We start from the raw sequence: 26,548 nt of genomic DNA on the forward strand, positions 1-26,548 counted from the left end.
TTCCAAGCCTCCATGCCCGAGACCGTTGACTGCTTTGGGAACCCGCACGGCTCGTATCATCCACGCCGCGTTTCTCTTCGCGTTGCCATCTTTCTACTCGCCACCACAAGCCCCCTTGGCGCAGAAGCCTACGTGGTATTCGAACCAGGTGACAAAACAATCAAAAGAATCATATCCGAACTTGATGCGGGGAATCCCGTAACTATCGAGGACCATCTTGCCATTTTTCTCTTACATGCATCGCTGCATACATTCTGGGAGCTTGTGAAGAGGAGCAGAGGTTCGTTCTCGTCCGGTACGTGCCATCCAGGGTATTTCTTAGAATCCGCTGCTAGGGCAGACGTGGTAATTGTAAGGAGCACTTAAGAAGTGATGTTCATTGTGAATTCGTAATGAGACTCAACGTGTGTTGAAATTCTAGGTTCTTGGATCAGTTGAAGGTTATGCTGAACACCTTGCCAATCTTGTTTTATGTCAGACCCCAACTCGAAGTCCCACGTTCCACGCCATCCTATACAGCCGTAACCAGATGTTGTTGCATGGTAGAAAAACTTGAAAGCTTCTCCCTTGTGACCGTTCCACAGCACCACTGTATGTGAATGAGGCATTGAAGGTGCAGTTATATATCACAGGTTGGGCAGTGGTTGTATCGATCAATCAGTCAATATTCGTGCAGATCAAGCGGGCAAACGGTGTCCTGCTTCTTGTCCGTACAAATGCTGTGCCGCCCACAACCTGCCTTTCCTAGTGGGGCTACAGTGCCTGTGACATGTTAGGTTGTAACACTGACCTACCAAGCTTCTAGATATATTGGTTGACGTTAGAAGCAAGTTCTTACTAGTAGTCCTGCAAGGTCTTCATAGCTTTAGCTGTTGACTATAAAGAGGAACAATTAACTTTAACATAACTCTAGCCTAAGCGCCTGCTGCTGAATCGCTACAAGATCATACTAGATTTCCCAATAACACCAAGACCTAAGCGTTTACATCATATTAGCAGGGTGCGTGCAATAGCTCCCTAGTCCCCATGTGGGAAGGTAGCCCGAACAGCCAGAAGGACTCCCCTTATTTTACAGGGGTATTGCAAATAGCTTAGTAGATCTTGTTATGCACTTGTCAGGTTGAGTAATAATAAAGCAAGGATGGTAACGTTGCATTGCTAGTTAGGTGCAAATGGAAAACAACCATGCGCTGCTTTTGTTTTAAAAAAAAAAGTTCAGTCTCAATGATCACTTCTATGCAATCGGTGTTTGTCCCAAAGCCGCTGCCGCCTAGGACTCAGCACTTTGCCCATCAATCGATTTCTTACTCTTGGCGGTCAAGATTATCAGCGGCCCTTAGTTACCCTAGCTCTTCTGCAAAGATGAGCACTGAAAACAAACTACCTGCCAGCTTAGGCGCAGCACCCTACAGATTCACTCTCAAGGACCTCGACGAATCTATGTGGTCGGAACACCCTCTTGGCAGAACGGCTTTTGGAATGAAGGTATCAGGCTTCCACCGTTGGGGCTTTGTTATCTACCGGACAACATACAACGACGATGCGATGTGGGAGCGCTACCTCCAGGTTCTTAAGCTCTCTGCACAAGACTGTCTTGCGTCTCTAGGAGGCGACGTACTTCTTGAGCAGTATATGGACTGTACGAGACCCTTCTAGCCTGTTCCTAGGACATTCTAACAACAACTCTAGGGCTAGTGATTTCTGATCCGGCTACGCTTGACGGCGCGTCTAAGGCTGACGTAAAAAAGCATTTCCAGTCCTGGTACGCGGCCCGAAGCGAAGAGCGCGATGGCCCTGGCGCCGCCAAATCCGGGACAAAACGGCTGCCGCGATTTCAGCACTGTGTTTATGTGGACCGCAAGTGCATGGACACAGTTGCCGAGTTGCCAGCCAGTTACATGAGCTCCCGGGGCCGACGCCCTGGTTCCAACGTGGTGGCTGTAGTGATTGACGGAACGTTTGACGAGACCACGCCTAGCAATGACCAAGGCTTGTACCCTGACGTTGAGGGCTGTACTGGGCGGTACGTGGGCTGGAGGTACGATGACATTGAGATGCTGGTGAATACTTACGAAGAGGCCCATGACTACTCCTTAAGCGGCATCGAATACAAGCGGCCGCCTCTAATCTCGCCCTTTGGATTCAATTCTATGCCTGCCTAAGGTAGACTAGTTTCACCGCTGCACTACAAAGCTTTTTGGAGGGTTTTGGGACAAAAATTCACGCAGTAGTATCGTTGTTGCAATTTCTGCTCCAAGTTCGTAACCACCACCGACGACTCCTAGATATCCTACATATGCTTCATTTGTCTCTTCAAATAATGATATGTGCTTGACAGTTTCTGGTAAGTGGGATTCAATAAAGGAGAAGTATTCTAGAGATCCACTAGTTAGTAAATGTGATCGAACAGGCCTGGTTCAATGTTGCATGCTACCCACCGAGATCCCAGGAGCATTCCAGATAACTGTTCCAACATCGCCATGGCTCATACATCAGTGATTGGAGCCGAAGAATTTGGTCAAAGATAGAGCCCAACATTCTGGGTTCAATCTGTCTTCGACGTTGCTCTGTTGCTGTGGGTATGTCTGGCTTTCTTACCATCAATATCTCCGGCAGAAAGCCGCATAGCCTCGAGATGTAAGTCAAACTACCCCCATTTCGGCACCCCCCCCATCTCGGCACCCCCAGCCCCACCAAGCTACACTAAAACCTACTACTTTCTATACATACTATATAACCCTACTTTTAAGACTAAGAATTATACTAAAATTATTTATAGTAATTAAGTACTATATATACTAAAATTTACTATTTTTATATATGTTTAGCTAATACTTACTATATACTAGTAGTTAGAAAGTAAAAGTAGTATTTTACTAGTAATATACTATATTTCTTTTTATAAGCTTTATAACTTAAATTTAAAGCTAAATAGTATATAATAACTACTATAAGTATTTATAGAGTACTACTATAGTTATATAAGGTTTAATTTAATATTACTTACTTAATAGCTTTTTTATAGCTATTTATAAATTTTCCTTACTAAATTAATATAAGTAGAAAACTAACTTCTTTATTTTAAGCTTATTAATAGTAGTATACTATATTGCTCTATATTATAATACTAATTATATAGAAATATACTATAATAAGTAGTTTTTATATTTTAATATAATTTCTTTAAATTATAAAAGATGTTTTAAAAAATGTTAAGGTTTACTAGTAAAATACTAGTAGATACTAACATTAGTATTTATAGTATAATTAGTATATAGTAGATAGAAATAATAGCATATTTACTTTTTAAAGATACTATATTACATACTATTTACTTAAATATATAATTTTATATTAAATATAATAAGTAGGTTTATAGTTATAAGGGTGCTAGAAAGTAGTAGGTTTTGGTGTAGCTTGGTGGGGCTGGGGGTGCCGAGATGGGGGGGGTGCCGAAATGGGGGTAGTTTGACTTATACAGATCCTAAAAGCCAGTCAACGGCTTCGGACGAGCTTGAAAACGCCCCTATGCCTTCCAACGCCGCTACACAGCTAACCTGACGTACCCTCCTTCATTGGGTTAAGCTTGGTACGTTTTATGAGTGGGCCTCTGTCAGGTCAGCTGCCTGTCCCGGTGCCGGCTGCTTTCAATAAGGGGGGCAGAATGACTAGTCAATTAACCTTGTCGATGACACTACTTGTGTCTCGGCGTTTCTTGGTTTCTTAGATCCCTGGACAGAGAAGTCTTTTGGTTTAGTCTATAGCATAGCTTACCAGTAAACAGTGACGCGTCATGCTCTCCTTGAACTACTTTCCGAAAATGTAATCGCACATCGTCATGTGGCACCCTGAAGGCCATGTTGATCATGGCCTATTGTGTCAGGCCATAAGCGATAATTTCAACGCCTTTATGGACAGTTTAGCGGTCCCTTTAGCAACCTTGACGGCTGCATATTGCGTATCATTAACACGTGAGGTTACTGCACGGAGTCGGTAAAAGCTAGGTATCTACTTTGCTACAAACACACTTACGATGACGTTTTCGGCCTTCTTGAAGGCAGCCTAAAGAGACCTCAATATGAACTCCTCTCTCTGTGAGCTCATACTGTTGGCAGAGAAGATATAGCATTAGAGAACATGACAAGTGCGATCTCTCGATCATTCCATCGTCTTAGATGAATGCAGTAGCACAAATCCTCCGAAAGACTCAATGATATCACTGGAACTCATAGTCGCGTCGTGGATGCATAGCTTCAAAGCGGCACATGCTGAGCTGACGTTGAATCTCATGTGTGGTGAAACCCCTACTCTCCATCAGCCGGATCAGAATCCTAGTAGCAACTTGACGCAGCCTCAACATTCAAAGGGCCGAGGTCTTTGTTGCAGTCATCTTTCACAAGGACATCATGTATCCCACCTTACTCGGGGCTGAGATAGTAAGAGCAGAACATCCAGCACCCTCTCAACACCTCGAGGCAGTATTAGCTAGTATTCTTCAAACACTCAAGATCCTCTCTCTTAGCAGCTGCCCCTTCTTGCAAACGGCCACTACACAACATCTTCGAAGAGCTAAACGCCTATTTCCACCTAGCGCTTCTTAGCCAAAAACACGCGGCTTGCTAGCTTGAATTCCCGGGGCTCTAAACGAATTTCACGTATGAATTGACATCCCAAGGGGCTAATTTGGCTGAAAATTCTTGGAGATTACTAGGGGGTCAATGTCTGGTTCCTCGGAAAGTCTTTTGATCCCTCGTTCAGCTGTCATTCTTCCACAGTCACAAGACGATCATCAAGTCGCATACAGCACAACGAAGCCGGCCAGAAGCGTTTGTATCAGCCAAACTCAAACCAACTCATACTGCCAATATCGTGACTGGCATCCGCAAGATGGACATGGGTATTGACGACAACTTCCGTGTTGGTGCTAATATCTATGGTGGCATCCCAGACCCTGGGTATTACAGCGTCATGCTGGGAACATGGGGCAAAACATATCTTAATGCTGCCATATGCAATGTGCTTTGCTTCGATGCAAAAGACGAAAAGGTTCAGACTGGGAGCGCTCTTTGGGACAGTAATTCCGACGGAAACGAGCGCCCAGTCCGCCAAACCTTCAAGAGGCCGTTCACTAAGACACCGGACGTTGTTGTCTTCATCACCTCGTTTGACTCCAACAATGACAGATTCGTCCGCATCGATGTTGCGGCTTCGGAAATTGACAAAAACGGTTTCACGGTGAATATGAGGACGTGGGATGGTTAGTAGCACCCACTCTCTTCTTGCCATACTGCTTACTCCTTTAAACATCGTCATCCTAATCACCTCTTCCTCACAATCGTAAGAACACCACACGCCTGAACAACAACTAATTCGCAACCCTTCAGATTCGTCGATCTATAGTCTTCGTACTTTTTGGGTGGCACATGAGCCTGACGAGTGGTCCATCCGATCCGGCTCTCTTGATTTTGAATTTGAACAGGAACCGACTCGCAGAAAGTGCTGCAAAACGTATTGTACCAGCCCCATGTCCCGACAACCTACGAAACTATTCTACGCCTTTACGCACATTGATATGCAGCCAACTAAGAATCTTCGACTAGATTTGTACGCAACTTGCGATGAGACAAAGGTGGATGCCGAATTCAAGACATGGGGTGACGAGGAAGAGTTTATGTTGTGCAAGGGATGCTATGTTGCTGTTTTTTTAGGTGGTTTCTTGCGGAGTAAGCAAGATCGGCTGCTCGATAAGTTAATATCGTTTGTAACGCTTCTCTTTACACGTTCTCTTTCGACGTGAAATAGCCCAAAATGTAGCCGTAACGTAGTTAGTATGACCGAATTCTTGCTTTGCAGTCAGTGCAATTTGAGTACCTACTTTTGGCTTCATGAGGGCTTCGATGCTAGCAACAATTTACGAGGAATACAATGGCACCTCGCTAATGAGATTGACCTTTTCGAAAAGTTCTACAAACTGGCTGACCTCGACGCCGCCCGTAATATTTGCCCAGCTAGGCGGAACTCGGGCGTGATGGACCCTGGTAGCACCTTCGTTTCGTTACTGTATTCACCCAAGTCTACGATATGAAGTCCCAGAAAACGCAATGCCTGCGGTTGTATTTGACCAGGTCGCCGTAACAACTAGTCTACATGGTGAGGATAGCGAGACATGCTATCTCATTCAAGCTCGCAGATTGAATCGAAGGTACTTTCGAGCCAAAAGAATCACTGCATATATGAGAAAGGATGTTTGGTTTGACATTGGCCGCTTATTGTGATCATCGGACTGTGCCGCAGCAGACAGAAAGGATGTACACTCTCCATCCCAGATCATCAGTCGAGGTGGCGAGACACATGTTCGGCACTAAGACAAGCGAACTAGCTGGTGAATGTGTGACTGACATAGAAGGCTTAAACCACTAAGCCAGAGCTGAGGCAAGACAAACTTTCCCAGTCCCCCGCACTCTTCATGCGTTGTCTTACTTCAATGATCTCCCATGTGGTTGTAGTAAATGTGGCGGTAGAATACAATGTCTTCAGCTCCCAAGGACGCTTCCTATTACAAGCCTACTGAGGCTTATGCACTCCGTGAGCGCATTCGCCGGGCGGAGGAACAGCTCCAAGGCGAGTACGACCGTCATTCACTTGTTTGTCAAGGTTCAGCCAAGCTCCCTCAACGTACACATCGCAACATTTGCGACGCATATGTGTGGACGGCAGACGGTGGTAATTACCAAGAAGCGCGATCAACACTTGACATGGTCAAGTTGGAGGTTGGCGGTAGCCTGGAAAAAGACTCAAGCCTTGGAACCTCAACAGAAGCTGAGGTGTCAGTACTCACCTTGACGGCAAGCTATTCTGTGGAAGCCATGTCAACCACCCACCTCAATTTCGTGATGACAAAAGATCAGTCATCAGAGGAAGGCTTCGAGTTAGCCATGGAGTTACCTCCGTCCGTCAATATCAGATACATGGACCCGAACACCGGCAGATATCTCAAGACACCTGGCGCGGTTGATGCGTATAGGTGGATGAGCTTTTGGCTTGAGCCAAGCCTGGAGGCGACGGATACCTTCTTCGAGCATGTCCTTGATCACACTTGGCTTGAGAAGTCACCGGAGCCCAATGCCCAATGCCCAACTGTTGCGGACTCTGCGCGAAGGACTGGCGAATGAAACCGGCAACGCGCGGACGAAGGCCTGGCGCGTCCTGCATCGCTGCACATATGTCAGTCGCATACCTGAGAAGGTTGAGCCACGCCCAAGGGCCGCGATAGCTATCAAGGAACAAAAATCATCGACAATGCTGGCCGGCATTGGATGCAATTGGCTTTTGATCCAGAAGCTGGAGCCATTTGCACGAGATGCTGATTCGCGGGGCAATCTCGCGACTATTTTGAAGCCCCACGTTCTGAGGTTCTTCCCGAGCCTGATCGCTCAGACTCGTCTGTACAACCAGGTGTTAGACATGGTGGCAGACTATGTTGGATTGTCTTGACGGTCTCTTGTCCTTTTTTGGAATTTTTCTAAGACACAGATCACGGCCGACCTTTCGTCTCAGAGCCATCGCGTGCAGTGGTTTCCTAAAAAAGTAAAAAAACCCCATCAAATTCATGTTTATGATTGTACATGCTACAATTGACAAAATTTTATCTTGCATTGGTCGGCGACTTAGAGAATGCTCAGCTTCGTCTCCGCAGCCGCTGTAATTCCCAGGCAACACAGTGACAGCTCATGAAAATGGCTTGACTTGGGCTGCGCACCATTCCCAATACTTCCCGCCCAAATCAGGGTCGATGAGGTCTTTTCGGGGCTCTTCCTTCTTCCCGAATGGTGACACTGTTTTTGCTCTGGTGATTAGCGATAACCCAGCGGTAAATCATTGAGTCAACATACCCCAGCCACCGTTGTCCTCCGAAGTGACAGACCGATCCAACCCAGCAAACAGCTGTGTGTACGCACCATTCTTGGGTGGATGTGATATGAGTTTCTAAGCAATATTAGCTCCCCATCGGGTTGCTGAACGTAATGCCCGCGGCTTACAAACATGGCCAATTGCATCTTGGGCATATTCTGCTGCAGGTTGGTAACAAAGTTGCCGGGGTTGAGCGACTGAGACCATAGGTTGTTTAGTGATATCCTGGGCCTTGATAGTTGGATGATTAGATCACTCACCAAGCTGATAATACCGCTTCCCCCAATTCTACGAGCATACTCAGACGCCTGGATCACGTTTCCAGCTTTGCTTCTAGAGTATTTGGACCAAATACCCTCCTCGATGTGATAGTCCATGTTGGAAAAGTCAATGGCTGGACGCGGCGCACCATCAGCTGCACTTGAAGACACCCATATGACTCTAACCGAGTCACGAGGCGCAACCTGCGATGTCATCTTCAAGAGAGGGGTTAACAGCTGCGTGAAGAGTTGGTGACCGAGGTTGTTGATGCCGAGCTGCAGCTCGTATCCTTGCACAGTCGTAGACCCTTGAGGTGGAACCATGACATTGGCGTTGTTCCAGAGCACATCAAGCCGGGTCTCTCGAGAAAGAAACTCCTGTGCTGATGCCTTGATGGTAGATAAATCGTCGAGCTGGAGCTTCAAGAAGACCATCTCTCCAGTGGAACTTGGGTGCGCAGTCTTGATCTCATCAATGACAGCCTGGGTTTTGGAATAGCTGCGAGCAGCCAGCCATATCTTGGCATTTCTCTGGTAGAGAATCTTGACCAGCTCTTTGCCTATGCCGCCAGAGGCACCGGTAATGAGGAAGACCTTCAGGACAGCACTGTGTCAGCCTTTTGGGGAAACCAAGTTGCGTCGTTAAAAAGGGGTAGATGTTACCTTTCCCGCCTGATCTGATAGGTTCTCTTCTGTGAGAGTGGGCTTATGGGGGCTAAGGGTGCTGCAGCGGACGCTCATCGTGGCTTGGAACGGAGGAATTATGGTAGTTGGACTGTCAATGATTGTTTGTGATTCTGGACACGCTGACCTGAGAACTTGCGGTAGGCATAGGGCTTAAGTACTGATCAGACATGTGTCGTGCGTGCGAGTAATACCATGATTTTGCAATGCAAAAGTTTAGGTTTAGGAGACATGACGGCAGCCCGAGTACGACGAGCTCGGGTGCGGCCGCTCTCGCCCGCATTCTCCACTCCGCTCCGCTTCCGAGCCCCGACTGAAACCCGAATTCTTGGAGAAGCTCCGTGCGTAGTTGCGGGAATGGCGCCCGCGTCCGCGCAGCTTTGGTTGCTTCTGCTTTGAATTCCACACCCATAGATCTCTGCTTAATGAACGTTTGAATTGTGTGCAATGTTTTTCGCTTCAATCCGAGCTGGCCCTCCACAACTCAACGAGTCTGAGCAGCTGAGAGATGCAACTGGGAGGTCACCTTCGACATACCGTATATTCTTTGGAAGTATTGTCACGAGTCAATATGGACCACGACTACTGTAATCTACGAGTGCCTTATTTCACCCCGCAGGAGCGAAACTGACTTGATTCTCGCCGAAACAAGGGTGATTTCGGATACCTCCGTCAAGGTTTACGATTTGCTCAAAGGACCTCACGCCTCACTTGATGATTCATTGAAAAGGTTCCAGCTGTTCAATAACATAATAGACGAGTAAAATATTACAGAACTCCAAGACGAATGGCTCTACATCCAACCCTCATTGTTTATTTAGAAATCAGACAGAATCGGGCTTGATAGTGCCGACGAGCTTGAGAATGGCAGCCATTTGGTTTGGCTAACTATTTCCAGGCTAGTGCAATCAATCAAGATGAGTTGGATTTCAAGGTTGGGCTCATGATCGACATACCTCGATCCAACCCTTCACCAAAACGACAAAAGGACAGAGAACAAATGCTGAAAATACTTCGTGGCATTTCCGGTGTCAAAGAGCGAATGAGGAACCGGCGGTCAATCGAGGAAGCCAAGAAACGACTTTGTTTATTCTTCTCAGCCACCACATCAGCGAACATAGCCTGCCTTCATACTGTTTTCAAGGAAGAAAGAAAACACCTCAGAATGCGACAATTCGTCGGAAATCACAAGTCTTTTGTGTTGGCCGATATGCAGAGGAGACTGTGGCGTTGCTGAACATTTGGATAACAGAAAGTCAAATGTCCTTCTACCATGTTAGTGAGAAGGCAAGTCACACTTTTATACACCAGATACAACACAATCTGAAGACACCCCCCAGTCCTCCGGCTGTGGGTAGAGTTTCAGGAGAGAAGCGGTTGATAACAGTTGCTATGAGCTTTCACTTCGAAGGCGACCTTTTCGATCGGTATTGGACACGCCGGATTTCGGAAACGGATCGAGAAAGGCCCGAGAAACACAAGGCACCAAAAAGGCCCCAAATCCTTAGTTCAAATGCTCAATTTAAAGCACAGGAAGCAATGACACATCTACTCTGGCAGGGTATGATGCATCATGATGACAACGGGCGTGGGGATAGTCCGACACAAGATCCTCAGCAACAGCGACGAGTTTTGGAACTTCGTCTGTACCACAGGACGCTGAAAGAGATGAACATCAGATCCAAAGAGATTGTTTGGAATGCATCGTTGAGACTCCTCGAGGAGCCTGACCTTGGGTACAAGGCAAAAACCGAGGAAGCAGTGCATGACATATTTCTAATTGCGACGGTGGACAGTAGAATCACGAGACAACGAGCTGAGCAGATTCAAAGAGTACCTCGAGCATCAAGGGCAAATGTTGAAGAGAAGATGGTGAAGGTCAACTTATGGCAGAATCGAGAAGAGAATCGCCAAGCGGAGAACCCACACGATGGACAATAGCTTGGGGCAACTATAATACCGCCTTTCTAGGCCTTCAGACTGTCACATGGGATATCGGACGGCACGCCGGTAGGGTTGACAAAGTAGTCGTGGTACCAGTACACCTGCTTCTCCGGGGTCGTCGACAGGTTGGGCGCCGCGTCGACGGACTTGACCGTCTTCAGGACCGTGTACTGGGTCTTGTAGCTGCATCGGATGGTTAGAGAGAGAACGCCATGGAAGCCCGCCCCCGGCACCACGCCCGGGTGCTGTCTCGTGCCCCGATCACTTACTAGATCTGCGAGCAGTTGCCCGCCTTGAAGTTGTTCTCGATGCGCCCGTGTGCCTCGTACACCGTCGCGGTCGCGTTGTTGTCCGCGATAAAGGTCGTGTTGGGGAAGTGCTGCACGAGCCGTTAGCCAAGTCTGACGCGCCTGCAAGAGAGGAACAGCCGCCCCCGGGAACACGGGTAGAGGCTTACTGTCAGGGTCATACTCCCGTCCGTGGGCAGGAATCGCTGCTTGCACCGGGTGATGGCCTCGGCGCCGACGCAGTGGATGCTCAGGGTCGTCTGCATGCCGTCCGGCGTGAAGAAGTCCGTGTATTCTGTCGTGGCGGTGGGGTTCTCGGCCGGGGTGACGAGGCTGGTTTGTGTTCTATTAGTCTTCGGCTCGAGATCCGGGATGAGGAGGAGAAGGCACGGGTTTCTCACGCGTTGAGGAAGGCCTTGAACTCGGGCTGGACGCCGGGCTGCGGGTCGTAGTCGGTGAAGTCGATGGCTGCGACGAAGCGCGCGGCGAGGAGTGCGGGGACGGCAAACGTGAGTTGCATTTTGAAGCTACTCTGGAAATGAAACAGCTCCTGCAAGACTGGCCTGAGTAATTGTCGTTGAACAGATGAGCAGTTTATGGTTGTCGACTTGTCACGTTCGAAGGATGAGACAGGCGAGATTTATAGGGTGTGAGGTTGAGTTCAAAGCCAGCCGACGCGCATGCACGAAACAAGCCTCACTTTTTGGTGTTTTTGGGCAGAGAGAGCCCACCCTACGCCAAAGTCAACAGTCGACCGGTTGTTATTAGTAGAAGCGCTGGTCAAGGGTAGCCCAGGGCCACGGAGTACACGAGGGGCTCTTTGAGTAGCAATATCGAAACCCTGTTCAAGTGGACCATTTTTAGCTCAAGTTCCTTTATTTCGACAAAAGCTAAATAGACGAACCGCTTCTGAGATGAGAAGCATTAGGCAGCTTCTGGCCGAGTCAAATCAAGGAAACCGGGGGAGGGCCACCCAAGATATTGGAGACTCCCGAGGCCGAGGGTGCTCCCGAGCTGGGATGCACCCTGACGAGCAAGGGATGAAGGTTTGCAGGGCCTCCCGCTGAACACGATTCCGAGCCATCCCGCCCCCATCAAGAAAGGGGTTCATCCGGCGCCGCCGAGCCGATCAGATCCACGCGGCGGGTATCTTGGTTGAAGAAGCCCGGGAAAGGCGCCGGCAGGGGGGGGGGGGTCCAAACTTGTTTATTAAACGACTCGAGCTGGCTGGCATCTTGTAGGCGACATCGCCCATGAACACATTGTCCTCTGTTTCCCTGAACCGCACCTTGCCAGTCTCTACCGACACCACCACCGCCGCCGCAATAATGAGACTCCCGACAGCCCTCCTCCCCCTCGCAGCCGCCCTCGTCGCCGCGGTCGACATGGCGCCCTACGTCCCCGCCGCGGGCGTCGACGCCGCCTTCGCCGACTTCGTCGAGGCGTACTACCTCGCCTCGGAGGACCAGTTCGCCACCACGTCCTTCACCGACTTCTGGCCCGCCGACAACACCGGCGTGCTCGTCATCGCGGGCCGCGCCTTCCCCGGGGCCGCGTCGATCCTGGGCGTCAAGCAGTCGCTGCTCCCGCCGAGCGGCGACAAGTCGTGGTGGCACCTCATCCGCGGCGCCGCCGTGGAAGCCGAGACGGCGGCCGACAAGACGTTCGTCGCGGAGATCGTCATCCAGACGACATATGTCGGCGGCAACTGCTCGCAGGCGTAGTGAGTTTTTTTTCTTCTTATTGTTCTTTTTTTCCTTCTTAGTTCAACGTCAAGAAACCTGAGAAGATGGGGGCGGGGCATGTATACTGACGATCAACAGTGGTGATGCGAGGTTCACTGTTCTCAAGGACGAGGTGGGCTCGGCGAGGTTGAAGCCGCAATCGGGCAGCTTGAGCGTGTACAACCTCACAGTCTCGACGACGGATTCGCCGACAGACATCCCATGTAGCCTATCTTGAACAGAAACACATGATAAACATAATTGATCGACACAAAACGTTTCACGGCGGGACAAGAAGCATATACACATTGAAAACTCTCTTCCATTTCAGGGCAGAACATCTTCTTTCTGCCTAACGTATTCTATCGTCTCTGGTCCGCACCCGAAAAAAACGTGAGATGCAGATGTCTTGTTCTCTAAATGCCGTTAAGGACAGTCCATATCGTAAAGAGGTAAAAAAAAAAAGTCTTTTTACAACGCAGACGCATGACTTTTTGGTTTTGTCAATCGCCCCAAAAGAAAAAACGCCTCATAGACGAGAAGCGATACGTTCTCTGTATGATGATGTGATAACCGCCAACCTCCCCCACCTCCAATGTTCTCTCTATGCACGTAACAATAATGCCGGTCGTAGAATCGTTTAGGAAAGACGAAAAGCGGAAACATAAACAGGCGCGCAATAAATGGTATCGTAGCTGCAAACAATGAAACAGGAGAAGGGAAATAAATATGTGCAGAACAACGTATCAAGCCCGAACGACCAAGGCCTACGGCTGACGAGCATGTCAGATTTGACGCTTCTCATCGTCCTTAGCAACGGCCGTGTTGGTCTCCTCGGGTTGCGTCGAGATGACGATGGCGGGCGCCGCGATCTTGGAGTCCTCGGATCCGGAAGACACGCGGGCCTCCTCGTCGGACGCGTCCTCGGCGTCGGTTGTCTTCTTGCGGCGGAAGACGGCGCCGACCCGGGAGAAGAACTTGCCCGAGGCGCGGTACACGACGACGACGGGTCTGCCGACGGTCTTGGCGATCTTCTCAAACCAGGGGTCCGGGAAGAGGCGGATGAGGATGGCCATGGGGATCGAGAGGGAGGCTAGGACGACGGAGACGGCCCAGTGCTCGCCGCTGATGCCGCCAGGTGTGATGCGGAAGGCCTTGCCGCCGACATAGATGATGGCGACCTGGGCACCGACCATGATGCAGTTGATGACGATGAAGAAGTAGTTGCGGTGGACGCCCTCAAAGATATTGAACTTGTTGTCGAGGCGACGGTTGTTGAACTCGTTGAAGATCTGCATCCAGACGAATGTGTTAAAGATCATCGAGTCAAGCTCCAGTTGTTGGTCCTCGTTGTGCGAGTCGTAGCCAAAGATGGTGTTACCGGCGAAGTGTAGAATGAGCGTCGCTGTCAACTGGAAGATAGCCTGTCCGATGATCATCTTCCACATGTTGATGGTGATGAGAGGCGCCTTCTTGCCCTGCGGCAGACGGTCGAGAATCTTCTCCGTGGGAGGGTCCGTAGCCAGCGCGAGGGCGGCGAAGGTGTCCATGATGAGGTTGACCCAGAGCAGCTGGACGGCAGTGAGAACGGACTCCATCGTGGGGGAAGAGACGGCGGTGATGAAGGCGAGGAGGACAGCGGTGATGTTGACCGTGATTTGGAACTTGGAGGGGCACATGTTAGTATTCAAAACGTGGGTAAGATGACAAGATGGCATGAGCTGCATACCTGAAGGAACTTCTGGACGGCGTCGTTGACTGCTCTTCCCCACTTCAAAGCCGTGACGATCGAGGCGAAGTTATCATCCATCAGCACAATAGAAGAAGCTTCCTTGGCGACTTCAGTACCAGAGATACCCATAGAGAAACCCACATCCGCAGCCTTGAGCGCGGGCGCGTCGTTGGTACCGTCACCAGTCACGGCAACGGTCTCACCAAGAGCCTTGAGACGGGTGACCAGGACACGCTTATCCTCGGGGGAGGAACGAGCCAAGACTTGAAGACGGGGCAGGGTCTCGTTCATCTGCTCGATGGAGAGCTTGCGGAAGACGGGGCCCTCCATGATGAGTCCGCCCTCGGTGAAGATACCACACTCGGTCGCGATAGCCTGAGCAGTGACGGCGTTGTCACCAGTAACCATGCGGACGACGACACCGGCGTGCTGGGCCTTACGAACCGCCTCGGGGACTCCAGGGCGAACCGGGTCCTGGATACCAACGACACCGGCAAAGACGAGGTCGTGAAGGATGTCGCCGAGGTCAACGTGTCCCTCAATGTTGGCGTTGACGCCGTGGGGAGGCCATTGAGGGTAGTCTTGGTAGATGAGGGCGATGGTGCGAAGAGACTGCTTGGCGTAGGTGTCGATGGTTCCCTCGAGGAAAAGGCGGTCGGATTCTTCCAAGGCAGAGGTGCTGAGGTCGGTGATGTTGAGCTTCTGGGTGCAGTATCCGAGAAGAATCTCAGAGGCACCCTTAACGACGAGACGGTAGCCACCGTTGCCGGACAGCTTGATGACGGCGGCCATGCACTTCTTGCCGGAGTCAAAGGGCATCATCTGCACGACCTCCTCGTTGGAGCGGGTCTCGGCCAATCCTTGCATGCCGAGGTGGTCCTTGGCGAACTCAAGCAGGGCAGTCTCCGTCTTGGAACCGATGAAGGTAGCCTGGCCGTCCTCTTCTCCCTCAAAGGCGGTTGAGTTGATGGCGACTGACTGGACGAGGAGCTTTTTGGTGGCTTCGGGAAGCGACTGAGCAAACTCGACGGCGCTGGTGACCTTCTCGCCGTCGACCGACTTGCTGAAGCTGGCGGAGCCGAAGGTACCGGCGACAACCGTCATCTTGTTCGTGGTCAAGGTGCCGGTCTTGTCAGAGCAGATGGTCGTGGCGTTACCCATCGTCTCGCAGGCTCGGAGAATGCGAACCAGGTTGTTTTCCTTCAGGAGGCGAGTCGTGGCGAAAGCCAGTGCAAGAGTTACAGCCAGCGGAAGTCCCTCCGGTACGGCGACGACAATGATGGTGATGGCCACAATGAGAATGTCCATAAAGGTGGAAGCCTTCTCGGCGCCAGTACCGTTGTTGTTGGGCAAATCGGCGAGGAAGCGGATGAGGAGGACGACGAAGAGGAAGAGGGCAGCGCTGCTTCCGAGCTTGGCGATGGCCATGGCCAGGCCCTCGAGCTTCTTCTGCAGAGGCGTGGCCTCCATCTCGGTGCGAACCGACATCATGATCTTGCCGAAGCTGGAGTTGGTGCCGACCGAGGTGCAGACGAAGGTGCCGACACCCTCGAGGACCTTGGCTCCCGAGATGATGAAAGGGTCGATGTCCTTGGGAGCGTTGCCGGACTGGAGGGCGTTGAAGACGGCGTCGCCGCCAGTCTTCTTGAGAGCGTCAGACTCACCCGTGGCCGAGGACTCGTCGCATTTCAGGTCATGACCGCTAATAAAAATGCCGTCGACTGGGACCAGGTCACCGGGCTCGAGGTGGATGACGTCGCCAACCAAGATCTCGGCGACGTTGATCATGAAAGACTTGCCAGACCGGATAACCTTGACCTCGCGGTCTTCCTTCTTGGCATTGAGCTTGACAAAGGCGCGTTCCTTTTGCCAGTCGTTGAGGGATCCAACCAGCGTAACGATCAAAATGGCAACGACAATGGCAACGCCCTCGACCCAGTCGACCGGCTGGCCTTCTTCGGGGTCATGCTCGACGCCAAGGGTCTCGTACAGACCAAGCGCTAATGAGATGACGGCGGCAACCGTCAACAAAATGATAACTTTGTCGTTGTAGGCGGTCCACATCAGCTTCCACAAGGGGGTAGCCTTTTTGGCGGGAAGCACGTTTCTGCCATACACTCGGGTGCGGTCGGTGAAACCATCGCCGCTGGCGTTGTGTGTGGTGGCTGAAGGCTGTGCACCCGACGTGGCGAAGACGGGCTCCTTGTGACCGGTGGCCTCTTCGAAGCTGACGTTGCCACGGACAGCCACCTCATCCAGGGACAGACCGGACTTGATGTCTGTCTGCAGGCCCTTTTCGATTCCATGGAGGCCGCCGAGCGCCTGGAAGGCGGACAAAGATTTCGGGTTTAAAAGTTTGTTGAGGTGCCCAGGGCTAAAAGCAAAAGGGTTGTTTGGGACGATGAAGTCGGCTTCCGTGCCCGGGTCGGGCCTCAGAGCGCTGTCTGCGTCCTCGGTGACAGCGGTGGAATGCATACTCGGTGCGGCGCTTGTTGCTGCGCTGATGGCCGGCGTGAGAAACGGATTTGAGTGTGTCGAAATGGGAGAGGGAGTTATCGCGTCGTCGTTGTCATTACCGCGTTGATTACGGGTGTCGACGCGCAACTGAGGAGGGGCGAGAGACGCCATTAGCACCGGTTGTAGAGAGGTGTGAAGCTAAGGCGAAGGACTTTCTCTCTCATAGGCGGGCGGTAGTAGACAAGAGTAGTAGGTTTGAGTTTAAGAGCTCTCGGAAAGAGAAGAAAAGAGAAGCGTCTTGTAACAAGCAGTATCAAGCCAAGAAAGGCGTTCGTGCAACGATGGCGAGAGGTAGGTATTTAGAGGGGTGTTACAAGGCTGTGTGCTTGTGTGAAGAGGCAAAACCCTGCGTAGACAGTTGCGTCTCTCTCAGGGCAGAGAAGGTGGCAGAGTCTTTGGGCGTACCAACGGAATTGTAAAAGACTCAACGAATAGAGCGCTGTGATTCTTGGCGAGCACAACTGCGCCTTCCGCCCCGTCGAGTAAAGTTTCCCGTTTTCCCTCTACTTCACCGACGCAGGCAGGTCAGCCTACGTGCCTGTTTCTTACGGGAACGGTGACAGTGGTTTCGAGGCAGTGCAACGAGAGGGGTTCGGGCGAGAGGCGATAATCCGCTTTCCGTCGGAAGGGGCACGGGGGGAGTCGGTTGAGCGAGACAGAGAGTAGTGCCGGATAATCAAAGTTGAACAACCGTCATGGTGGTTCAGGTTGTATGCTTCTCACGGGTCGGGCGAGATTTGGTGTGATGAAGGAGAAGAGTTTTTTTTTTCTTTTCAACAACGTTTTGAGTATTTGCCGATGGCCGCCTAGAATCTGCAGACGACGAACGAGACTTTGAGAGCAGCGTGGCAGTGCTCACAACGACATGCCTTTCTTGGCAAGCTCAGGGAGATATGAAGTCGAACCGAGACCCCACCGGCAGCGAGTGAAATGGTCAAATCAGAGACAGTGAAGGGTGCATGAGTGGGATAGAGGTGAGAAAAAGGCGCGCTTCACTCGACTATCACCATAGCATATGGCGTCCTTGGCGGGAGGAGCAAGACTGCAACGGGATGAAAAAGTCTTGCAAGACGTGATCAAGAGGGGAAGGAGGCAAAGAAGATTGGGGAGGCCGGATAGAAAGGTGGAATGACGTGCCAGGGAATTCCTCTCATTGCCTTCATCTTGGCTTTGATTAGGAAAGATTAGCTTGGCGACGAGGTGAGATGGAGGCCTGGGAGGGAACCGCCCAAGGTCTGGGCATTGAGGCTGTGCAGAGGGAAAAAGTGCAAAAGGACCCGATGAGGGAATTAAATTGGAGCATCAAGAAGCGAGCTCTCGTCAGTGGTAGAAGAGGTCGAGTCGGGGCCATCCTAGAACCGCCGTGCAACGATTAGTCGGGGGACCAAACAAGGGGGGGGGGGGAATGGACCATGGCAGAATGGAGAGATTGACAGCGAGCAACGGCCGCTTGGCGTTTTCAATGTTTGTACCTTGGCGTTTTGGTGATGCAAGTGCCGGGCCCTTATCACGTCTGTCTGTCTGTCTAGAGCGCCCCGAGGGGACTCTCAAGACTAAGGACTCCGTGCTCGAGTCGGGGAATTCTGACCAGACAGAGGCTGTTAGGGCCGCCCGACGTGTCATAGACGGACATGGCGTCCGAAATTGGCGTGGTGGCGGCCCCATCCTTCTGGTCCTTCTGGTCCTTCCCCCCCCAACAAGGTGCGGCGTTCCTATCGGCGCATGTGCGCACTATTGGGCATTCCTTTAGACGCCGTGTGAACCCGGGCGGTTCCCGTCCCGATCGGTGGCCGGCGGATGGTCGTCGTTTGGTACCCTGATTCCCGCCAAGGTTGGTGGTCTAGACGCTACTGGTGAAGGACTGACTGCCTGTCTCTGTCTGTTTTTTTTTCTTGCTTGGGCGTATCGCCTGAGGTTGGTGTCCATGGATCTCTCGGGCGGCAGCAGAAGACGGCGCGATGGTCTCATCCACCAGGAAGGCAGCCAGAGCGGTCGGTACTTCGTCCGACGGAGACCGTCATCAACAATCGTCGGGGACCAGCGACGGGAAGGTTGACGGCGCGTGGCATGCATGTGGCATGTGGCATGTCGGGGAGGGTTTGGATTGGGACAGTTCGAAGCCCCGTCCCTCCCAAATCATAGATGAATGGATGAATCGGGATAATGTCCGCCCACACTCGGGGCAAAACTCAAGACAGCGATACCTTGACGCTCCATGACACCTTGGGGGCGAGATGTCGAGATTGGAGTGGAGAGGGACGAGGTTGGAGTTGGTGTTGGTCCACGTCTGGGCGTTTGGCAACTGGGTCAGCCATTTTCGAGGTGGGGCTTCGGGCGCTGTCGTGAACTATGGATGAATCGCAACTCGAGACGATCCGGAGAAGCAATAAACTAAGGGCGATAGGGTCTTGGCTCCGCGGCGTGATGGTGGGTGGTGGTGGTGAAGATGCGAGGAAAGGGGACGGACAGATAGGTGTGCGACCGTGTGTCACCCGTCCGTCGTGTGGAGAGAACCGGAGCAAAGGTGGAGAAGAGCGAGGAGGTGAAGGGGTAATGGAGCGAGGATTGGCACAACAACCTGGAAGACAGAAGCAAAAAAGAGGGCCAAGACAATGAAGGAAATGTCATGTCTGAGAATCAAAAGGGGGTGAGAGGAAAAGAAAATAAAAAAAAGATAAAGCAAAAAAAGAGCGGTCGAAATGCCAATGGTCCACAGTCGAATCAAGCTCGGGGAGGGGCGTGGGGTGGTCGCACTAGTCAGCGCCAAGAGTGGCTGTGATATGCACGTTCCAGATGTTCCATTGGTTCGTCTAGCGCAGTCCCATTTATTGCCGACTCCACATCAACAGGCTCTGTTTAGGTAAGCGGATTCCTGCAGGTAGGGGTGGCACGCGCCCTCCTCCCGCGCACCTGGTGGCAACTGCACCCGTTCTGGAACATTGTCGGGGATCCATTGACATGTCTGGCCAATGAAAATGCTTCTACGTCCTCCCCACATCGTCATCCATCCGATCCAGGCTGTCACTGTGCATCTCATTCTCACCAACTTCACCAATTGCACACTGGTGTTGTAGACTTGAAGTTAGCCTCTGTTGTTGTTGGTTTTTTTTTTTAATGCAACATCATCACCACCACCACCACCACCACCACCATGCGATCAACCTCATGTACCCATCCCGGTCACCAACCGCCGGCCTTTTACCCGGGCTCACATCAGGTCTTTCTGACACCGGCCGAGGCTAAAAAAACCCTTAACTGCATCAAGCTCTGACTGGCTCAACTTGCATGATATCGGCCAACACCCCGGCCTCTCTGCTCACACGATGCCTCAAAACTTCCACTACCGCGCCCGCGGGGAAGCCAGACCAAGTCATCATCCCGGTCGACCCTCGACCCAACGCGGGGGAACGCGGGGAAGCTTGTTGTCTCGCCAGACGAACCACGCTGAACATGGATGATGGCCACCTCTTCCCTTCGTCCTCTCCTCTAGTGTGTTTGACTCGAACCTGTCCAGCTGATCACTGAGGGTGCATCGCTCCGGACATCATCACCGGCAGACAGCATCGATCAGGTTCCATGGCCCTTTTTCCGCCGCTCAACCTTTTACGTTTCCGTTGACGAGCCATCAAACGAACGTACCATGTCGAAATGACAATCCCCTCGGACGTAACCATGCCATGCGCTCCTACACGCCGCTGCGTCGCATCACATCCATAAAGAAGACGTCTTCGCCGAAAATGGATTGTCGGGATGTGTCAAATCTGCCTTGCTGCGCTGCTGCTGTGTTGCTATCAAGGTCTCTGCTTTTTCGGGCGAGACCGAAACGTCGTCTTGTGCAAAATTTCCATTCCCACCTCCTGCGCCTCCCCTCACACGTCTTAAGAAACGGGCGGCTTGTCTGATATCAAGCTTTTTTTTCCCTCTTGACTCTGCGTGCCCAGACGGGCTGGAGCCCTTCGCCTCGCCTTAACTTGGCAAGACTGCCAACGCCCACGACTCCCTTGCATCTACCCTCCCTGCCTTCTCGTCTCTCTGTTCTCGCCGTGAGGCTGAGCAACCGGCAAGATGGGCTTCAATCTCCACGCCGACGGGACGAACGACCCCAAGGAGGTCCGCAATTGGCGCATCCACATGATCGCCATCATCGCCTCCATGAGTGCCATTGCCAGTTAAGTCTCGGCCGAGCCAGCTTGAGACGCAAGACGCGCGCGCGCAAAATGAAAGGCTAACACTGCCCAGTGGGTTATGACACCTCCGTCATTGGCGGCACCATGGCGCTCGACTCGTTTCGCCGCGACTTCGACCTGGCAGACACCGACCCGACGGTCCGTGACACTCTCCAGGGAAACATCGTCTCCACGTTCCAGGCGGGCTGCTTCTTCGGCGCCCTGCTCACGTTTCCCCTGGCGGAATGGATGGGCCGTAAGAAGGCCATCATGATGTCCGCCTTGGTCTTCCTGGCCGGCGGCACTCTCATGACCGCTGCCCACGGCGAGATCGGCATGTTGATCGCAGGGCGTGCCGTTGCTGGCCTGGGCATCGGCGCAACCTCGCTGATCGTTCCGGTCTACATCTCTGAAATAAGCCCTCCCTCGATTCGAGGCCGGCTTGTTGGCCTCTTTGAAATTGCCTCCCAAGGAGGTGGCATGTGCGGCTTCTGGGTGAACTATGCCGTCGACCGAACCATTTCCGACTCGCTCCAGGCACAGTGGATCGTCCCTCTTGGCCTGCAGCTGCTGCCCGGAGTCCTGCTCTTCTTTGGCATCTTCATCTGTCCCGAGTCGCCTCGCTGGCTGGCCAAGAACGACAGGTGGGAAGATGCCAAGAAGGTCCTGGTACACATCCGTACACTGCCCGCGGACCACGAGTACGTCAACACCGAGATATCGGATATCAGGCGCCAAGTGGAGGAGAGCAGTGCGAACCGCATGACAAAGATGCAGATGTTCAAGAGGCTGTTTGAGAAGGGCTCCCGCAACCGCATCGGCATTGGTCTGCTTCTCATGGCCTGCCAAAACCTGGTACGTCCCTAAGAGTCAACAGCTTCCATTCTCATCTTGTACGGTGACACGTGCTAATCATCCACGTGTAGACGGGCGTCAACATCATCACATATTGTGAGTGTACCCCCGCCCCCGCCTAATTGCAGGGTTCCCGTTTTGTGCTAACTCGGGAGTCTAGACTCGCCTCGTATTTTCGAGACCCTTGGCATCACAGGCACAAGCACCAAGCTTTTCGCCACGGGCTTTTACGGTATCGCCAAGACCCTCGGTATGGTCATCTTCACCGTCTGGCTCGCTGAGAAGGTCGGGCGCCGCAACGGTCTCATCTGGGGCGCCTTCATCGGGTCTCTCCCGATGTGGTACATCGGCGCGTACGTGTTCCAGGCCGACCCCGCCGGCCAGGCCGCCGCCGGCAATGTCGACCGCAACGCGTGGGGATACATCGCGATGCTGTGCGTGTATCTTTACGGCCTGATTTACTGCGCCACCTGGTGAGCCCGACTCTCCTTTTCGTCTAGTAGGACAGGTGGGAAAAGCCCATGCTAACATCGCCCCCAAGGCAAGGAATCACATGGCTGTACTGCAGCGAGGTCTTTAGCTTGGACATCCGCATGCTGTGCGTGGCGATCACAACGGCAGACCAGTGGCTGTGGAGCTTCATCGTCTCGCGCACCACGCCTTACATGATTACGTCGCTGGGATACGGGACGTACATGTTCTTCGGGACCCTCATGATCCTGATGGGCATCTGGGCCTTCTTCTTCGTACCGGAGACCAAAGGTGAGTCCTCTAAAGCAACCTGCGAAACTTTCACTGCCCCCAGCCGCAGTCCGTCGCGTCACCCCGTGGCTGACACTGTTATCCTTTCCCCCTCCCGGCAGGTCTCACCCTCGAGGATATGGATCTGCTCTTCATGCGCAGCATGCACAATACAGTATGGACCGCCCTGCGCGAGAAAAAGAGCGTCAAGGACGTCTTGGCGGAAACCTCGCCCGCGGCCGCGGCCCACGCGCCTTTATCGGAGAAGGAGCTTGGTCTGGCGTACGTGGACACGGTGGAGGACAAGACTGTGGCAAGGGAGGCGGAACAGAAGGGGGTCTGAATAAACGTTTTTTTTCTTCTTTTGGTGTTTTCGAGGCGTCTGGGGAGGCGGCCTCTTTGCGCAGCAGTCAGTCAGTCACTCAGTCCGCTGGATAGATATCATTTCGTTTAAGCGGCGGTAGTACCTATGTCACTTGTGCGAAGGTTCCGGACCTGAAAGGGAGCGAATGCCAAGACACATGATGGAGAGCACTGCCCGCCTCAAACGCTGCACTGCCACTGCAAGGTGACGTCAAGGGGTTTCTTTCAAGAGGCGGCAGATTATTCGCCGCCATTTACGTGGTTTCCTCATTCAATGAAACGGGTGTGGTGTATCTCGAAGAAGAGCGTCTGGAACGCGGAGTCGTGCCAAGTGTCATGTCAGCGAGGCGCAGCTCAACCGATTAGTACAAACTGCAATTAGAGTGGTCGAGAACCGAAATCGCTGGTCAGGCACCCCGCGATCAGGTTGCGGAAGAAAATCGCGCACCCGAAAAGTGTCGTGAGTTGTAATGATTAAGAGGACGAGAATGAAGTATCTGAAAACTACTTCGATCCAGGGGCATCTCGGCGTTGATGTTGATGAACGACTCGCCCGAGGGTCCCTCCCCAAGCCCAAGAGATCCTTGTCAACTAACAACATCGACACATCTGATTGGTCAAGTTCCTGTTGGAAAGCGACTTCATCTGGCCCGACTGGCTTGCCAGGATGATATTAGATGAGATCTTAGGAGCCTGGACGTCGGCCCCACGATAGGAACTCTCCGTCAAAGGGCCGAAATAAGGCTTTCTCATTGAAAAGAAATTGAAAAATTTGGACAGACCCAGAATCCTTTGATAGCCAGTCATCGCCCCCCGTGTTTCGCAAACGGGCGTTTACCGCAGGCTGTGTAGATTGACATTGCAGAGGTGCAACACAGAGTGCTTTCAAAAAGCAGCCAAGACAACAGTCTTTTTCTGCCTTGCCGTAGCATTCTCCGCAATGGTTGCACTGGAGGCACGTTTCATTAGAGGGCGAAACTCCTAAGCCGCCGAGAGGAGCCATGGTTAAATGTCGGCGCCGGAATCAGAACACACCTGGGAGTTTTTTTCCGTTTCCGGATCTTGTTCGACGTTCCCGTCACAGCCCGCCCTGTTCACATGTTGGTGTCCGACTGACTATTCCCCTGTGTTTCTTCCTCGGCGATCGTTGACCATGGGAAGAGAATAGGAAAGGTGGTGAAGAATGGGCATGCCATACGATCAAGAATCTACCGATGAATACCGAGCGATGACTTAGTGCGTCAACTATGTCAGGCAAGCTTGTGCACTTTGACATGTTCTCATCCTGCTGTCTACAAATCATAGGAGAACGAGAGACATGGTGAAATCAGATCAGGGGGGCTCTGCTAGCTTTCTTTTTCTTTTTTCTTTTTGAAATGCTCTTCCGGATACAGACAACCTTCCCGAGACCTGATTACCATCGCGACTGTGAATCCAGACTATCGGAGCAAGTAGAATCAAATGTGCCATAAGCTACACCTCATTTATCAATGGATATCATAGTCCCAATCTGCAGTTCCCTTTCTGGGCCGCAACTCAATTCTGGCAGTTGAAATATGACTGCATATTGGGGAGCTTGGGGGGAAGACAACCTCTGCCAGGCTGCGTTGACGATGGCATGAAGAATCAGAAAGTTTCATTTTCCAATGAAGAGGTCCGTCGTCCATACAACGTGATGATAAACGGCTCGGCAGGGCTGAGAAGGCCACGTGAAAGCAAAGTTTACCAGGGACAATGCTTTTGGAGACTCGATTTTACCAAGTGTGCCATCTTGTCGCTTCAGATGCTGTCTTTGGAAATTTGGCAGATCTTTTGAATTTATGTGGCGTCAGTGAAGCACTACCTGTGAGCTTTTCTTTTCGCTTAGAACTAAGGGTCTTGAGCTTTTCCGTCTGTTAGCACTTATTCAACTGGCATTTTCCAACTCTAGCATAAAGTTGTTCCCATTTCCGGGCATCTGATGTGCACCGATGGTGGGGAAAAGCTTCGTGATGACGGACGCGTCTTTGCCAACAAGCTCATCATGCTTCGTGGCACCCGAATAAGGAAATCCCGGTGAGAATGGACTCTGCCCGGGCCAGGAATCCCTTCTTTCCGGCCCCTCTCGACCAACTCAAATTGCCACCAGCTTGAGTTCAAGACCCTTGAGGTTCACATGCGAATTTTGTGCCATGATGATGGCGGCAAACTGTAAGCCGGACATGGCCTGGGTAGACGTTTTGCTTTAATCCCGTTTGATACCCGCCAACCACTCGCTCCATGCCAGCTGATATTCCGTGATGCAAGCAGGCGCTGCAGATGATTTGCCTTTGCTTCCCTGACATTTGCAGATGTCGAAGTTGTCATATGCTGCTTGTTAGTATCGAGACATGCCCTCAAATCCATATGAATTTTACCATCTCATAGACGACGACGGTCAGAAGGAGGCGAGTTCCATTACTGGCGAGTTTCGGCTCACCCTACTAGCTGTGCTGTGAGTTCTCCTTAGGGAAGGTGAGGCTGATAGTCGTGAAGCTTGTCTTCGGTCGAAAGCAGTCCGAACACGACGCTGTCTATGGCCGCAAAACACAAATCCTAGAAGGTTGCGTGCTAAAAAGGGACGACCAGACGTGACACGCTGCCATATTTTTCTTGTGAAAGCTTCGGACGGCTTCCGTAGGTGAGAAATCCATGTGTGCTTGGGAGGGGCTCCGGCAGTGAGGGAAAGCTTTCCTTTCTGCTGCGAGACATAGTTTGCGGACCACCGAAAGTCAGCCGGAAGGTGACAGATCATCCTTTTTTCATTCTTGAGATCCCTCATCTTTTATCCAAGGTGGAAGATATAAGTTGAACTTAAACAACGTGCCTCGAATGGAAAAAAAATATCTTTGGGGCCTGCCTTCCAACGCAACACAACATTGCCTTCTCAAGCACGCGTTGCTTGTTGAAAAATCAAAACTTCGGAATGAAGACTCAAATTATCCTTTAATCCATGGAAATGCATCAAACGCCTCGTGAGACGATTTGGTACCATTTAATTTAGAGATGGTAGGACACGAATGATCTGGCGTTTTTTCCACATACAAAGCGAGAGCTCAGGAAGCCAAAAAAAATTAAAAAATTGCATATAGGACACAACCTCAAGATGACGCCTTCAAGGCAAACCCTCGGAAGAATCTCGGGGTCATTGGTGTCCTATTTTCGATGCATGTCTAATCGTCATCGATGTTTGATTGAGCCAAGGTTTGTGCGCACTACACCAAGATATTTAGCTATGCATGCGGGACACTGCAGCCGCTCCAGGAGACCAGTCAGTATTTAGGGCAACTTGTGCATGTTCTACTCGCGTTCAGCTATGTGTTTCAGAAGAAGTGGCTCATGGTTA

The 26,548-nt window shown here is 51.7% G+C and overlaps 8 protein-coding genes across 8 annotated transcripts; 5 read left to right on the top strand and 3 right to left on the bottom strand.

Annotated features, from left to right (window-relative positions):
• Positions 1 to 1,362: 1,362 nt before the first annotated feature.
• Positions 1,363 to 2,162, top strand: CH63R_11272 (uncharacterized protein; the record flags this gene model as incomplete). The annotated part of the gene is made up of 2 exons (XM_018306246.1): positions 1,363 to 1,639; positions 1,690 to 2,162. The coding sequence occupies 2 exons, from the start codon at positions 1,363 to 1,365 to the stop codon at positions 2,160 to 2,162; spliced, it is 750 nt and encodes a 249-aa protein (XP_018153087.1).
• A 2,725-nt stretch (positions 2,163 to 4,887) lies between these two features.
• CH63R_11273 (ATP synthase subunits region orf 7) lies at positions 4,888 to 5,262 on the top strand (the record flags this gene model as incomplete). The annotated part of the gene is made up of 1 exon (XM_018306247.1): positions 4,888 to 5,262. One exon carries the CDS (start codon positions 4,888 to 4,890, stop codon positions 5,260 to 5,262), a length of 375 nt encoding a protein of 124 aa, XP_018153088.1.
• Positions 5,263 to 6,527: 1,265 nt separating this feature from the next.
• CH63R_11274 (uncharacterized protein) lies at positions 6,528 to 7,172 on the top strand (the record flags this gene model as incomplete). The annotated part of the gene is made up of 1 exon (XM_018306248.1): positions 6,528 to 7,172. One exon carries the CDS (start codon positions 6,528 to 6,530, stop codon positions 7,170 to 7,172), a length of 645 nt encoding a protein of 214 aa, XP_018153089.1.
• Positions 7,173 to 7,728: 556 nt separating this feature from the next.
• CH63R_11275 (Short-chain dehydrogenase) lies at positions 7,729 to 8,912 on the bottom strand (the record flags this gene model as incomplete). Its single annotated transcript, XM_018306249.1, has 5 exons — positions 7,729 to 7,835; positions 7,893 to 7,986; positions 8,040 to 8,108; positions 8,172 to 8,765; positions 8,835 to 8,912. The coding sequence occupies 5 exons, from the start codon at positions 8,910 to 8,912 to the stop codon at positions 7,729 to 7,731; spliced, it is 942 nt and encodes a 313-aa protein (XP_018153090.1).
• Positions 8,913 to 10,822: 1,910 nt separating this feature from the next.
• On the bottom strand, positions 10,823 to 11,606 carry CH63R_11276 (uncharacterized protein; the record flags this gene model as incomplete). The annotated part of the gene is made up of 4 exons (XM_018306250.1): positions 10,823 to 10,982; positions 11,069 to 11,178; positions 11,257 to 11,419; positions 11,488 to 11,606. 4 exons carry the CDS (start codon positions 11,604 to 11,606, stop codon positions 10,823 to 10,825), a joined length of 552 nt encoding a protein of 183 aa, XP_018153091.1.
• An 808-nt stretch (positions 11,607 to 12,414) lies between these two features.
• On the top strand, positions 12,415 to 13,048 carry CH63R_11277 (uncharacterized protein; the record flags this gene model as incomplete). The annotated part of the gene is made up of 2 exons (XM_018306251.1): positions 12,415 to 12,809; positions 12,910 to 13,048. The coding sequence occupies 2 exons, from the start codon at positions 12,415 to 12,417 to the stop codon at positions 13,046 to 13,048; spliced, it is 534 nt and encodes a 177-aa protein (XP_018153092.1).
• A 547-nt stretch (positions 13,049 to 13,595) lies between these two features.
• On the bottom strand, positions 13,596 to 17,170 carry CH63R_11278 (Calcium-transporting ATPase; the record flags this gene model as incomplete). Its single annotated transcript, XM_018306252.1, has 2 exons — positions 13,596 to 14,474; positions 14,540 to 17,170. The coding sequence occupies 2 exons, from the start codon at positions 17,168 to 17,170 to the stop codon at positions 13,596 to 13,598; spliced, it is 3,510 nt and encodes a 1,169-aa protein (XP_018153093.1).
• A 3,954-nt stretch (positions 17,171 to 21,124) lies between these two features.
• On the top strand, positions 21,125 to 23,164 carry CH63R_11279 (Quinate permease; the record flags this gene model as incomplete). The annotated part of the gene is made up of 6 exons (XM_018306253.1): positions 21,125 to 21,227; positions 21,299 to 22,080; positions 22,152 to 22,176; positions 22,241 to 22,553; positions 22,622 to 22,842; positions 22,944 to 23,164. 6 exons carry the CDS (start codon positions 21,125 to 21,127, stop codon positions 23,162 to 23,164), a joined length of 1,665 nt encoding a protein of 554 aa, XP_018153094.1.
• Between the last annotated feature and the right edge of the window lie 3,384 nt (positions 23,165 to 26,548).

This window comes from Colletotrichum higginsianum, chromosome 8, assembly GCF_001672515.1.
Source record: "Colletotrichum higginsianum IMI 349063 chromosome 8, whole genome shotgun sequence".
In the NCBI taxonomy this organism is placed as follows: domain Eukaryota; kingdom Fungi; phylum Ascomycota; class Sordariomycetes; order Glomerellales; family Glomerellaceae; genus Colletotrichum; species Colletotrichum higginsianum.